Below are 14,076 nucleotides of genomic sequence, written 5' to 3'. Positions count from 1 at the left end.
TTTATAATCGGGAGTACAAACTGTGTGTGTGTGTGTGTGTGTGTGTGTGTGTGTGTGTGTGTGTGTGTGTGTGTGTGTGTGTGTGTGTGTGTGTGTGTGTGTGTGTGTGTGTGTGTGTGTGTGTGTGTGTGTGTGTGTGTGTGTGTGTGTGTGTGTGTGTGTGTGTGTGTGTGTGTGTGTGTGTGTGTGCGCGCGCGCGCATCAGTCTGATGACTTACACAGAGCAGTACATGGAGTATGATCCATTTGTGACTTCACCGGAACCCTCCAACCCTTGGACCAGTGATGACAGCTCCTTCTGGGACCTGGAGGCTGGGTACGTGTCAGCATCGCTGTCCACAATATGACTCGACTCGCATTCGCAGTCAAAAACGGCATCGCAAATTTGATTCTGACTCCCAGTTGTCTCAATTATAAAAGTTACGACCTGGATAATGTAATGTATAATGCAGTTTGGAATGGATTGGAGAATAGGTCATGTCGATCATTTTTATGGACTGCAGAGCACACGGGCATTAGTCAATGCTCCGTATTGATCTTTATCTTGTACTGAACCTTTGTTGCACGCTGGTATCGTACACCGAAAATAGAAGATCTACAAGCTCACGCAACACTTCACAGTGCAATGGGTTGTGAGCTTGTAGATTGGCTAGTGTGTGTTTGACACCGGCATGAAACTAAGTCTACTACTGTAGACCAGTGTGAAGTTACAGTTGTAGACCAAGTGGCGTGTCCAGATTCTTTAGACTTGGGTGGCCCTATTGGAGCATGCACACACACACACAGGCACACGTACACACACATGCACGCACACATGCTAGAATAGCATTTTTATCTCCACTATGCATATATCTACTTTAATAACCAACAGTGTTTTACTGCATTTATGTTTTTACTTTGCCTCATTTCTCTATTTTCAAGAGATCAAATCATGCATGCATGCACGCACGCACGCACGCACGCACGCACGCACGCACGCACGCACGCACGCACGCACGCACGCACACACGCACACCGTCACACGCACACGCACACACACACACACACACACACACACACACAAACACCCCATCATAGACCGCTAGCCTCTTGCAAAGCCACATTGTAGAAACTAACTTCTGAGCTTACTGTAAATCATCACAATTTAGTAATTACGAAGGCTCTGTGGCTTAACCTTTTGGAGGGGTTGGCCCATGTACATTCATCTCTCTCAACCCATTGCATTATCCTCTGATCTCCACTGCTCTCCATAAATGATGCAGTGATTAATTAGAGAGGACATGTAATCATTGTGCCTAATGTAGTTTAATAATCTAGCTGCATTGATTGATTATAGGTTCTGGGGGGAGGGGGTCCTACATAGAGATGAAGAGGAGAGTGTGGGGTGGGTGTGATACGGGAACTTCACACACCACTTTCCCAGTACCATTAAACCCATTAGAAGAAGGTAGAAGAAGGTATTTGTAGAATCGGCCTCAGGTCTTATTGGGTTATGCAGTGCTGCAGCATCCTTAAAGTGATGTTGATACCACCTTCTCTCTCTTCACTCTCTTCACTCTCTCTCTCTCTCTCTCTCTCTCTCTCTCTCTCTCTCTCTCTCTCTCTCTCTCTCTCTCTCTCTCTCTCTCTCTCTCTCTCTCTCTCTCTCTCTCTCTCTCTCTCTCTCTCAGTAAGGAGCCCAGCCAGCAGCGGGTGAAGAAGTGGGGTTTCTCTCTGGACGAGGCATTGAAGGACCCAGCAGGGCAAGAGATCTTCCTTAAGTTCCTGGAGTCAGAGTTCAGCTCAGAGAACCTGAGGTGAGCTGCGTTCCGCTGCATAGATTGACCTGCAGAAAATTAAATTGAAAAGATTTTTTTTTAAATGCTGAGGGAAGCGGGCACTGATAGCTGCGTAGACGCAGATCTGACGCTTGACAGAAAGTCCCCAGGTTCGAATTGTGGACCCGCCAGACCTTTGCTGCATATCACTCCCCGACTCTCTCCCCCCCCCCCCCTATTTCCTGTCTCTATACACTGACTGTGGACTATATACTGAAGAAAGCATGTGAGAGATGGTAGTCTAAAATGGTGAAGAAAAGTCTCTCCTAATTCTGGCCACACCGTGACCTGTTGATCCAGCTTATCACAACCTGGCAGTGTGCAGCCTGGAAGCCAGATGGACCAGAGTGTGACAGTATTGTAGGGCTGGTCAATACAAGAAAATAAATAAATAAATAAACCCACTAAACCAGATGAATTGAACATTTAGCTAATCCTTCCTGTGAGTTTAGTTCACCAGACTTTTCCTTTCAACAAGCACGAGAGATTCATTCCAAATACTGTCTCTGTCACAGTCTGTGAGAGTGCAGGGTAAAACCTTTGTCGCTGTGACCTTGGCAGAGTCATGACTGCAGTGCTGATAGAGTTTTAATGATGCCGCTGCACAAAGTGAGGACTCTGCCCTGTGTACTTTACTCAGTCAGCTGAAGTCAGCTGATTATTCTGTGTGCAGACACACTGCTTATACATCCATCCATCCCACCCAGCAGCGGGTGAAGAAGTTGGGGTTTCTCTCTGGACGAGGCATTGGAGGACCCAGCAGTGCAAGAGCTCTTCCTAAAGTTCCCGAAGTCAGAGTTCAGCTCAGAGAGGCTAGGCAGTGAGCTGCAGTAAATTCCGCTGCACAGATTGAGCTGCAGAAAAGATTAAAAAAGAAATGCAATAAAATGCTGAGGGAAGGGAGCTCTTACCACACTAAAGGGGTGTCCAGAGTACCAGACGGGGAGAAACACAATGATTGCTTTCTCGTTTGGAAATGCGAGACACTGCGTCCGTCACATAGGAAAAAGCTCAGCACATGTCAACTCAATCTTAGGATTGTGGTGGTCCTAAGCAAGATTTGTATTGGTGCCCCTCCCCCACTCCCAGAGCAATCAATAAACTAAATGATGCATGTACACCCTACCTGCCATTCTGCCGACATTCTTATAAGGGTGGGGGGGGGGGGGGGAGCATTCCCGGGGGTCCCCAGCCAAAAACGTTGAGAACCCCTGCCTTATGCGACCACTTATATGCCAGCGGCCCGGCCCTGGGCATTTGCGTGAGACAAGTACAAACGTGACCGCCCATTTGTCGTTCCGTCTGTCAGATTGCCTGCGCCTCCCTACCTCCGTACCTGCCTGCTCGCCTCTTATTGAAACAGCAAAGCACATCAATCACTCTCCATGTGAAAAGTCCTTTGCAGGCGGTAAGTACTGGGAGCTGACATGGGTGTGGCGCTCCACTTCAGCAAATCCATGGGTCTACTGCATTGTAAAGGGGGCCATACACAACCTCGTTGCCACTACTGTATGTGAGTAAGCCACTCTGACCTACTTACTTATAGTACGGAACACTTATCCATCGTTTCAGCCATCAATCTATCTATCCATCAAGGCATTCACACATCATTCATTCATTAATTCATTTGTTCGTTCATTCATTCATTCATTCATTTGTTCGTTCATTCATTCATTCATTCATTCATTCATTCATTCATTCATTCATTCATTCATTCCATCTACCTTGTCTTCACCTCCTCTTTATCTCTTACACAGTTAGTACTTCTTCTCCAGCAGTATCAACCCTCCTCTCCAGCATTATCAACCCTCCTCTCCAGCAGTATCAACCCTCCTCTCCAGCAGTATGTGACTGGAATATAATGGTGCATTCACTATGGATGGATGCGTTGACAGACGTCAGGGCGACGGTCCAGTTAATTTCCTCACGCAACACTTGGGATGGGTTGTGAGCTTGTAGATTGGCTATTGTGTGTGACACCGGCATGCAACTAAGTCTGAATCTCCCTTTAGAGTTCTCTCACTTGACCTGAAGTTACAGTTCCATGGAGATCATCCGAAGTGACCGTGCATGTGGTGCAATGATGGATACGACACGGCCAGGTTTTCCATCAGTCGCTGTATGTGAAATGTGCATGTTGCTTGGTTGAATTCAAAAACTAAAATATGGAGATGACAGATTTCTGCCCGACATACAGCAGCGCTCTGTGGCCGGAGCGTAGGGTGTGAAAGCACCATTAATAGTCTAACAGCCTTCCATCACTGCCTCCTATTTCCTTTCTCCTCAGTCGGTTTGCCTCTACTGGGGCCCAGATAAGATGAAGAAAGCATATGCCTTGTATAATACTAGAAGTCTGTGTCGCGCCTCCCTAGACCACACATCTGACACGCGCACACACGCATGCCCGCACGCACGCACGCACGCACGCACGCACGCACGCACACACACACACACACACACACACCCACAGACACACACACACCCACACACACACACACATGCACACACACACACACGTTTTATTTCATCATTTCATCGCAGGCAACAAACTTCAAATACGATTGACTTGGCACTTTGTAGTGGACTTGGTTGATGAAAAGCATAGTGTGTGTGTGTGTGTGTGTGTGTGTGTGTGTGTGTGTGTGTGTGTGTGTGTGTGTGTGTGTGTGTGTGTGTGTGTGTGTGTGTGTGTGTGTGTGTGTGTGTGTGTGTGTGTGTGGTGCGTGCGTGCGTGCGTGCGTGCGTGCGTGCGTGCGTGCGTGCGTGCGTGCGTGCGTGCGTGCGTGCGTGCGTGCGTGCGTGCGTGCGTGCGTGCGTGCGTGCGTGCGTGCGTGCGTGCGTGCGTGCGTGCGTGCGTGCGTGCGTGCGTGCGTGCGTGCGTGCGTGCGTGCGTGCGTGCGTGCGTGGATCTCTTTATCCCTCTCTCTTTAGACCGCAAACTTAATTGATTTCGCTTTTATGAGGCCACTTTTGGAAAGGCACTTATGATGGAAAGGGAGCGATAGAGCACGCTGAAAAAGAGAGAACAGAGGCGAAGGGAGACGGCAGTATCCCCAGGGGTGTTTCCCTCCCTATACTGCAGAAACAGTCCACAGATCAATAGGTAGATAGATGTAATATTGGAGTACAGTCAGTGAGTGGTGTGTTGTGTTTGTGCTGATTTGTCAGGCTGACTCGACCAGCCACTGGCTTTGTAGCTTTTTGGCTACTGTATACTGCATGCCTGCATTCACACTAGACACTGTGTGTGTGTTTCTATACTCCACCTAAATCCATGGAGATTGGAGATTCATCTTTATTATAACAGATTCTATCATCTCCTTACACCCCTGACCAACCAAACACTTTGTTATAACAGATTCTATCATCTCCTTACACCCCTGACCAACCAAACACTTTGTTATAACAGTAGATTCTATCATCTCCTTACACCCCTGACCAACCAAACACTTTGTTATAACAGATTCTATCATCTCCTTACACCCCTGACCAACCAAACACTTTGTTATAACAGATTCTATCATCTCCTTACACCCCTGACCAACCAAACACTTTGTTATAACAGTAGATTCTATCATCTCCTTACACCCCTGACCAACCAAACACTTTGTTATAACAGTAGATTCTATCATCTCCTTACACCCCTGACCAACCAAACACTTTGTTATAACAGATTCTATCATCTCCTTACACCCCTGACCAACCAAACACTTTGTTATAACAGATTCTATCATCTCCTTACACCCCTGACCAACCAAACACTTTGTTATAACAGATTCTATCATCTCCTTACACCCCTGACCAACCAAACACTTTGTTATAACAGTAGATTCTATCATCTCCTTACACCCCTGACCAACCAAACACTTTGTTATAACAGTAGATTCTATCATCTCCTTACACCCCTGACCAACCAAACACTTTGTTATAACAGATTCTATCATCTCCTTACACCCCTGACCAACCAAACACTTTGTTATAACAGATTCTATCATCTCCTTACACCCCTGACCAACCAAACACTTTGTTATAACAGTAGATTATATCATCTCCTTACACCCCTGACCAACCAAACACTTTGTTATAACAGATTCTATCATCTCCTTACACCCCTGACCAACCAAACACTTTGTTATAACTGATTCTATCATCTCCTTACACCCCTGACCAACCAAACACTTTGTTATAACTGATTCTATCATCTCCTTACACCCCTGACCAACCAAACACTTTGTTATAGCAGTAGTAGGCCTTCAGAACACATGGTATTGTATTTCAACTGGGACTGGGCAATATATTGATATTATGTCGATACTGTGATATGAGGCTATAGATATTGTAATAATGTGATATATGGCATAAGTCTTTTACTGGGTTTAAGTAATCAAGCATGTATTTGACATTGTTTTTGGTGGTGCAGGTTCTGGCTGGCAGTGCAGGACATGAAGCAACGCCCCCTGCAGGAGGTGGCGGAGAGGGCCCAGGCCATCTGGGCGGAGTTCCTGGCCGAGGGAGCGACTTACTCCATCAACCTGGACTCTCACAGCTATGAGCGCACCAGTCACAATCTGAAGGACCCCGGACGCTACAGCTACGAAGACGCACAGGTAGACCGGAGAGAGGGTGGGATGAGGGACAACTAAATAGAGGAGAGAGATTTGATGGGATTAATAAAGGTGAAGTCATGTTCGCAAATAATTTGAGTTTGCGGCCATACATCTACAGTAAGTCAGTGATCAAGTGTAGTTGTGAGTCCTACCGTGCATAAGCTCAAAATACCACTGAAGTGGAAAAAGTGGCACTCCAAAATAAAGGATGTACCGTACATGATTGGACCTCTATATGCTTGAACACTTAAACCCTAATAGTTAGCCGTGGTCTATATCTGGCCTCGTACTACAATTCTCTCTTTAAAATGCTGTTAGTTTAGTATACATACTCCATACAAAATTAGTGATGATCTTTAGCGTGTGTGTGAGACTACTGTGAGTGAGTTTACTTCACACACTGCTAGCACACCCTGCCAATAGACATGTAACGTATAGAGTACTTGGTTGTGTGCCATGTTGCACACAAAATTGCCGATTTACAAGCTTCACAACACTTGTAGATTGACTATTTTTCAGTTGTGAGCCACTCAACTATGTATAACGCAACCTTAACCCTTAAATCCGTCTACGTGTCAGTCTCTCACTCTCATGTACAACACACACACACACACACACACACACACACACACACACACACACACACATACACTGTTGCTGTCTCTCCCTTCAGGACCACATCTACAAGCTGATGAAAAGTGACAGCTACACTCGGTTCCTACGCTCCAATGCCTACCAGGACCTCCTGCTGACAAAGAAGAAGGTAGGATCCTGTGTGTGTGTGTGTGTGTGTGTGCGTGCGCGTGTGTGTGCGCGCATGTGTGTGTTATTGCCATTGGGGGTGATCCCATGAACTATTTATTCACTATACATTCTTTGCACACCAATGTATGCATAATGTAAGGCATGATCAACGACAAGCAAAGTTATCAAAACATAATGCATGATGGCATAGTTGTTAAGGCGCATACCATATGTCGGCTCTAATGCAGCCCGACGAGTCGCAAGTTCAATTCCTGAGCCTGACGGCCGTTGCTATGTATCCTCCCTGTTTCCACTCACTCTTCACTGTACAATCAAAATAAAGTCAGAAGATAGGGAATCCAAGATTATCCCCTGGCCTGGAATCTTAGCATGCTATGCCATTGTTTTCCCATTCATAAAAATAAAATAAATAATTTTGGTTTGAAATGACTAAACTTTCCACAGCCGTCCTTTGAGGCACAGTAGATACAAATGATACCATAATATTATAATGAGCATTAGTGATGTCCAATTACATGAAGGGAAAAAATATTCAGTATTAAATGTGCATAATGAGCATTAGTGATGTCCAATTACATGAAGGGAAAGAATATTCAGTATTAAATGTCTATAAATTAAACTAGACGTACGTAGACGCTTAGCAAAATGCAAGCACACGATTTGGCGTTGGATTTGAGCGGTTGGAGTCAACGAGAGGGAATGTAGGAGACCATGTCGTTCACTCCTCTACAATGGCTTCAACATTGATATGCATTTTATAGGCTCAGCACTTCTGGTTGATTATTCTTTCTTGATTCACACTTCCTCAGAGCAAGCGTTGTGGTGTATGTGTGGATAGTGGATAATGTAAGAACGTCTTTGTTACATGTGCTCAGCCTGAGACGGAACAGGGCCGACGGACCTCCCTGGAGAAGTTCACCCGCAGCGTGGTGAGTGGGCTTTCATTTTTGGCCACTTTTACTTCCACTAAAACCTGTGTAGTGTACAGTTGGGTGCCACCGATATTGTCCCTTATCATTTGACCCATTTAGGCCTGACCTCAAAAAATTAAAAAATCCTTCTAAATCCAGTTTCCTGAAATAAATATTTTCACGACTTTTCAAAAATAGCAGACCTACAAGCTCGTAGCGCGCCACTCGGTGGCGCGCTATGAGCTTGTAGATCTGCTATTTTTCAATAGCTAAATTATAATGTTTAAAACACCAAAAGGGGTTCCCGCCCAAAATGGGTTAACTGTCCTTTTGCGCAGATCACGCAAACCTCAGCAAAAATAAAAGGACAATATCGATGGCCTCCAACTGTACCATTAATGCACTCAGCAAGGATGCACCCTCCTGGTTTTGGTGGCCCCAATGGCCTTACACATAGCGCTACCCTTAGGCTTTCCACCTTCACATATTTTCGCAGAATGTAATAATTCCTATGTAACGAAGTATCCCTGGTAGCTGTGTAGTCAATAGAGTAGAAGACCATAAAGAAATGTCCTTAAAAAATCATGCCCCCCCACTCAGATACATTATGCTCATATACTGTAGCCTACATGTGCATGTGAGTTCATGCCTGCCACATCAACACCATACAGTATGTACTCACGCACGCATCGGCTGAGCTCACACGGTTAATGCAATGCTCTATGCTCGTTGGGTAGTGTCATGGCCGCCCCAATGCATTTCCAATGGAGGTCACATGGTTTGACACAACATTGTGTTGTGTGAGAAATGAAATGAAATGAAATGAAATCTATATTTACCCAGGGTATCTGGGCTAAGCTCAAGAACTTGTTTCCAGCCAGGCCCTGCTCATAGAACACATTTCATCGTAGTGGTTCAATGCCTTGTTCAAGGGCACTTCAGCGGTGGTAATTTTAACGTGTCGGACGGCTGATTCGAACTAGGAACCTTCCGGTATCAAGACCGCGCCGCTATCCGTTCGGCCACCGCTGCCACAAAGGGGAGGGGGAGGGGCGCAGTCGAAACACAGCTGAAAGCCATACAACAGACCATGTGACCTCCATTGGAAATGCATTGGGGGTGGCCATGACACTCACAACAGCAATGCAGTGCATTAAAGGTGTGAGCTCAGCCATCACGATACACCGGATGATTTGGTCCAAGCAGGTCAGCAGTGCAAATCATAGTCATTGTTGACACCACAATTGCAGTGCGCTACTGATTCGCAAACAACAGACCCCCTACAACGCACAATCGGTCCCAAATTGCCAAACACACCCAGGTGCGGGAAAAACACGCCTCAAGCCGACCCTCCTGCCCTAAATTATTTAGAGTCTTTCACAAAACAGGGCTGAATGTGTGTACTAAATCTGTAAAATGATTTTAGCTGCACACAAAGGAACTCTGTTTGTGTTAGAAGAATGTAAGTGGTGGTGCTTCTCCTTTAACCCATTAAGATCTGAGGCCAATTCTATAAATGTCAACAGTTTTCTGAAAAACCCATGTTGTTAGATCAGTGGTGTTCACACGTTTTCATGTCAAGGAGGCCTCAAAATAGATTTGCACAAATTGTCGCAAAAAACAAAACAAAACAAAAAAACAGCAGATCTACAAGCTTGTAGTGTGGCACAAAGTGATGCACTATGATCTTGTATATTTGCTATTTTTTAATGGCCAAACTATAAAATGATGATGTTCTGCTTTGTACATGTCAGGCTATTAAGCAACGCAGCTTCAGCTAATACAATTATTAATAAAGATCAATCACTCTCTCCTCTTTCTGGTCTCTGTAGGGCAAGTCCCTGACAGGCAAGCGGCTGACAGGTCTCATGCAGTCCTCTTGACAAGGTCTGGACCCAGAGTAGCAGCCTCCGCACCCTGGCTCACCAGAGAGGTTGGGTGTGTGTGTGTGAGTTTGTGGGTGCCCCCCCGCGCTCCTGGGGACCGGCCACGTTAGTGTGACCTTGGATCAGCTCATGAGGACAGACAGCATGCAATAAGTCACCTAGACCTGACACCAGGACAGGTGCTGTCACACCGAAGAGAATAAACTGCAGTGTAAACACCATTATACTCGCTATACTCTGGGGTTCCAAATCGATTCTGTAACCAAAATGGAACATCAGGCTTTACTATTTTCTCTCTGTGTACAGTGTCTACACTTGTGTTAATATGATAGGCCCACACCACCGGGGATGCCCCTTTTTACTGTCAGTGATATAAACTATGGAATGCTTGAATGCCTTTAAGTGTCAATACTGTAGCTAGCTATCTTATTTCACATGTCTTACACTGGGTTGAAATAAAGGAGGTTGAAATAAACGGAGAGAGCACACACTGCAACTGAATCTCTGCTTGCTTTTCATGTTGATGGTCAATGAAGGTACAGTAAAGACAACAGTCTTTGAATTCTATAGTGTCTTTAACTACACCCCATGAAAGACTCCAACAGGAAACTATCTACTGTTCAGACCGCAACGTTATTCCACCAATCATGACGTGGTGTTCATGAAAGATTTTTTTTCCAAGGGTAACGCAAGAGAAGTTGAGAGAATAAGCTGACTTTTGGCATGTGAGCTTTTGCAATGAGCTGTTGTGTCACCAGAACAATTAATGGTAGCAGGTTCGACTGTCAGATAAGGGTTGGTCCAGGACAGGAGTGCTAGTTAGTTGCTGCGAGAGTGAGGTGTAGCCAACACCAACTCAGAATTCCTGGATCGCTGCCCTCCACAATTTCCTATCCAGGTTCTTGAGCTCTTCCGTGTTATCAGCCAAGTTGTCGCGCCGCAGCACGTCTACATAGGTGGTACACTTCTTTCCCCTCCTGGCTGTGCCCTGGGTTGGCTCCCATAGAGTCATACTTGCCTCAAGTTCTGTGTGCCTGACGCAGTGCCCTGCCAGCCTCATCCTTTGTCTAGGTCCCCATTTCTGATGCGGTCCGTCCATGATACACCTAGTGCCATTCGTAGCATTCTTGTGTATACTCCATCCAGGGCTTTTTCCTGTTGTATTGTAAGGGTCCATGTCTCTGGAGTGCAATGTAGGTTTGATCATGTCAAAACCTCCGCAGATTTGCAGCAGCATACTGAACACCCAAAAGTGAGCCTGCTATCAGTTTTACTGTCGCATCATGATGAATTGATCAAGGGACATTTCTGGTGGTGAGTTTTACAAAGTTGTTTGCTTATTGTACCTTACCGTACCCATACCTTCGTAACATTCTATACAAGGCCCGACCCATTGCTACACACAATGAGCCTGGCTGGACATTTTTCACCGTGACAGTCTGTGAAGAAGAGGTCTGTGATAAATAAAGGTGAAATGCACAAAACAGTCTGAGTTTGCCAGTCACATCATCTGTCATGAGAGGTGGATCAGTTAATCACTGTAAACTGTTTTGAATTGAGTTCATTGTCTATGATAGCATGTGAAATCAGTTCATTGTCTATGATAGCATGTGAAATCAGTTCATTGTCTATGATAGCATGTGAAATCAGTTCAAGTGTGTGTTTTTGTATCTATGGAGTCAGTCAATAAATCAGCAGCTCAGTGAATGAAAAGAATAATAAATAATTTGTCCCCTTTAGTTGTTTTTTGGGGGTATTTGTCACTGTATATATTGCACATAGGCCTATGTCAAAATTGTAATGTGCATTTAACCGATCCTCACTTTTAGGCGCAGTGGCGGCGTGCCCCTGCAGTGGCGGCGTGCCCCTGCAGTTGAGGGTTAAGAGTCTTGCTCAGGGTCACTTTGACAGACTGGGCAGTCCGAGGGGTCAGCTAGTGACTTTCTGATGACCAGACTGCCTCTCTACACACTCCTCTACTCTACTACTCCTCTCTACACGCTCCTCTACGGCTGCCCAAAAATAATGGCTGGCATCAGATTCCCAGTCATTCTGGCATTCATCCTCAGGCTTTAAATTGAGAATGTAGTAGCTGTATTGGCTCAATAACCAGGCTTTGACAATCTTTTTCTCAAAGCCTAGTCCAAGGTACAGTTGGACACTACCACCAAATGCTTGTGACATCATGTAACTGGTAACTACAGCCTCCTCCCCCGAGTTCTCCATTATTTGGAGATGGAATTGTAAGAACAAAAGCATGGCATTGAACCCATGAGAGTTCTTAGAATACAATCATATGATATAATATCATTCATATCCAATATCAAAGGCGAGAGTGATATTCAACACTGCCAACCAGACATAATCTTGGTACATCAATAGATTTCTGTGTATGTGTGATGCCATCTTGTGGCCACATCACAGCCTAAAGGAGAAATGGAAGTCAGAATGTCCATTGGGGTTGGGGCTGCTGGATATGGCAGTTGAATGACCTGTGGTCAACTGGTAAACCACAGTTGTTTGTCTTGTGCACATGATAAACTGTGTGTGTGTGTGTGTGTGTGTGTGTGTGTGTGTGTGTGTGTGTGTGTGTGTGTGTGTGTGTGTGTGTGTGTGTGTGTGTGTGTGTGTGTGTGTGTGTGTGTGTGTGTGTGTGTGTGTGTGTGTGTGTGTGTGTGTGTGTGTGTGTGTGTGTGCGCGCGCGCGTGCATGTGTCATGAAGAGAGCAGGGAAATGGACCAGCAGGATCGGAGAAAAGAAGAGCAAAATAATGAGGGAGGGAATCTGTGGAGTGAAATGCAGAGAAAGGGGGACAATAGGGACTCATATACAGGAGAAAGGAAAATGGACAGCCATTGGTTAGTGGGAACCAGTAGGCCATGTGAGAAAGTATTCTTTAAAAAGAAAGCCCTCGGGACAGAGGGATTTACAGCACCTCGCTCCATCCAGGTTGAGCTTTGACTGAGTGGTAGAACTGTGTGTATTACTGTGTGTCAGTGCGTCGTGTCACGCCTCCATTATATGGTCACGCCTTGTGACATCACGCCTCGTGACATGGCACGACACCATATATGGCCATCTCCATATATGAAGGTCACGACACTGACCTCATCAAACCCTGGATAGCCATACATGGAGAAGACAGGATCATCACCTAGATCTGCATATATGGAGCCGGCCAGCAACTCTACATCTGACCTCAAACCCTTAGATCACCATATATGGAGCTGACCTGTTCTCTGTTCTGACATTCCATATGTTGATCTGACCTCAAGACACGCTCCATATATGGCCAGTACAGAATTCATTCCAAATGTTGATCTGACCCCCCATCCCAAAGAGCCAGCGCTCACCCAGCAGTCTGCTGTCACCCAGGCGGATGCGTGCACGGGCAAGGTGTGTGTGTGTGTGTGTGTGTGTGTGTGTGTGTGTGTGTGTGTGTGTGTGTGTGTGTGTGTGTGTGTGTGTGTGTGTGTGTGTGTGTGTGTGTGTGTGTGTGTGTGTGTGTGTGTGTGTGTGTGTGTGTGTGTGTGTGTGTGTGTTCGTTCGTTCCGGGCCATGGACCAAGGTTGGGGGGGGTCCGCGTGACGAGGCTGGGGTATTATTGTTTTTCTCCTTCCCTGCCTACCTGTCCATTTCCTATAATTATTGAGTCATCACACCTACAGATATGACATCTGAACCACTTCACATTCTCTTTTCCTGATCTTTCTGTAAAGTCTTCCACCCATAGTGTCACCTCTACAGTGTTGTGCTTCAGTGTGGCAGTGCCAGAACCAACACATGTTAGGTGTTCTTTAAGATTACTTTTGCTATGTTAGTCATGCCATTTTGCTTTCTCTATATTCCTAGAGCATTCAGTTTTCTCCAAACGGTTATCAGCTTCAAGGCAAGCTGAGATAAGCATTTATCAGTGGGAGCCTTGGAGATAAACATTACAAAAGGTATATTTATTGTGTGATTGTATTTTTCTTTCTTATACTGTTTTATACTAATGCCTAAAGGGGTAACCAAATGTGTGTTCTATCATAGGAAGGAGTGGCCTCCTACCTTTCAGGATTTCTCCCAATATCTGAGACATTGGTCTGGT

At 45.6% G+C, this 14,076-nt stretch overlaps 1 protein-coding gene across 2 annotated transcripts in view; it reads left to right on the top strand.

Annotated features, from left to right (window-relative positions):
* LOC306940347 (regulator of G-protein signaling 6-like) overlaps positions 1-11,571 on the top strand; it is a 124,099-nt gene extending 112,528 nt beyond the window's left edge. For both annotated transcript variants that reach the window (XM_079525369.1, XM_079525368.1), the window contains 6 exons: positions 206-316; positions 1,671-1,796; positions 6,238-6,424; positions 7,098-7,187; positions 8,065-8,118; positions 9,933-11,571. In XM_079525369.1, coding sequence (XP_079381495.1) covers positions 206-316; positions 1,671-1,796; positions 6,238-6,424; positions 7,098-7,187; positions 8,065-8,118; positions 9,933-9,983 — 619 coding nt within the window. In that variant the 3' untranslated portion in view covers positions 9,984-11,571. The remainder of the gene's footprint in view (positions 1-205; positions 317-1,670; positions 1,797-6,237; positions 6,425-7,097; positions 7,188-8,064; positions 8,119-9,932) is intronic.
* Positions 11,572-14,076: the final 2,505 nt, after the last annotated feature.

Source organism: Electrona antarctica (assembly GCF_951216825.1).
Source record: "Electrona antarctica genome assembly, chromosome: 17".
Taxonomy (NCBI): Eukaryota; Metazoa; Chordata; class Actinopteri; order Myctophiformes; family Myctophidae; genus Electrona; species Electrona antarctica.
This window is presented reverse-complemented; position numbering and strand designations above follow the sequence as displayed.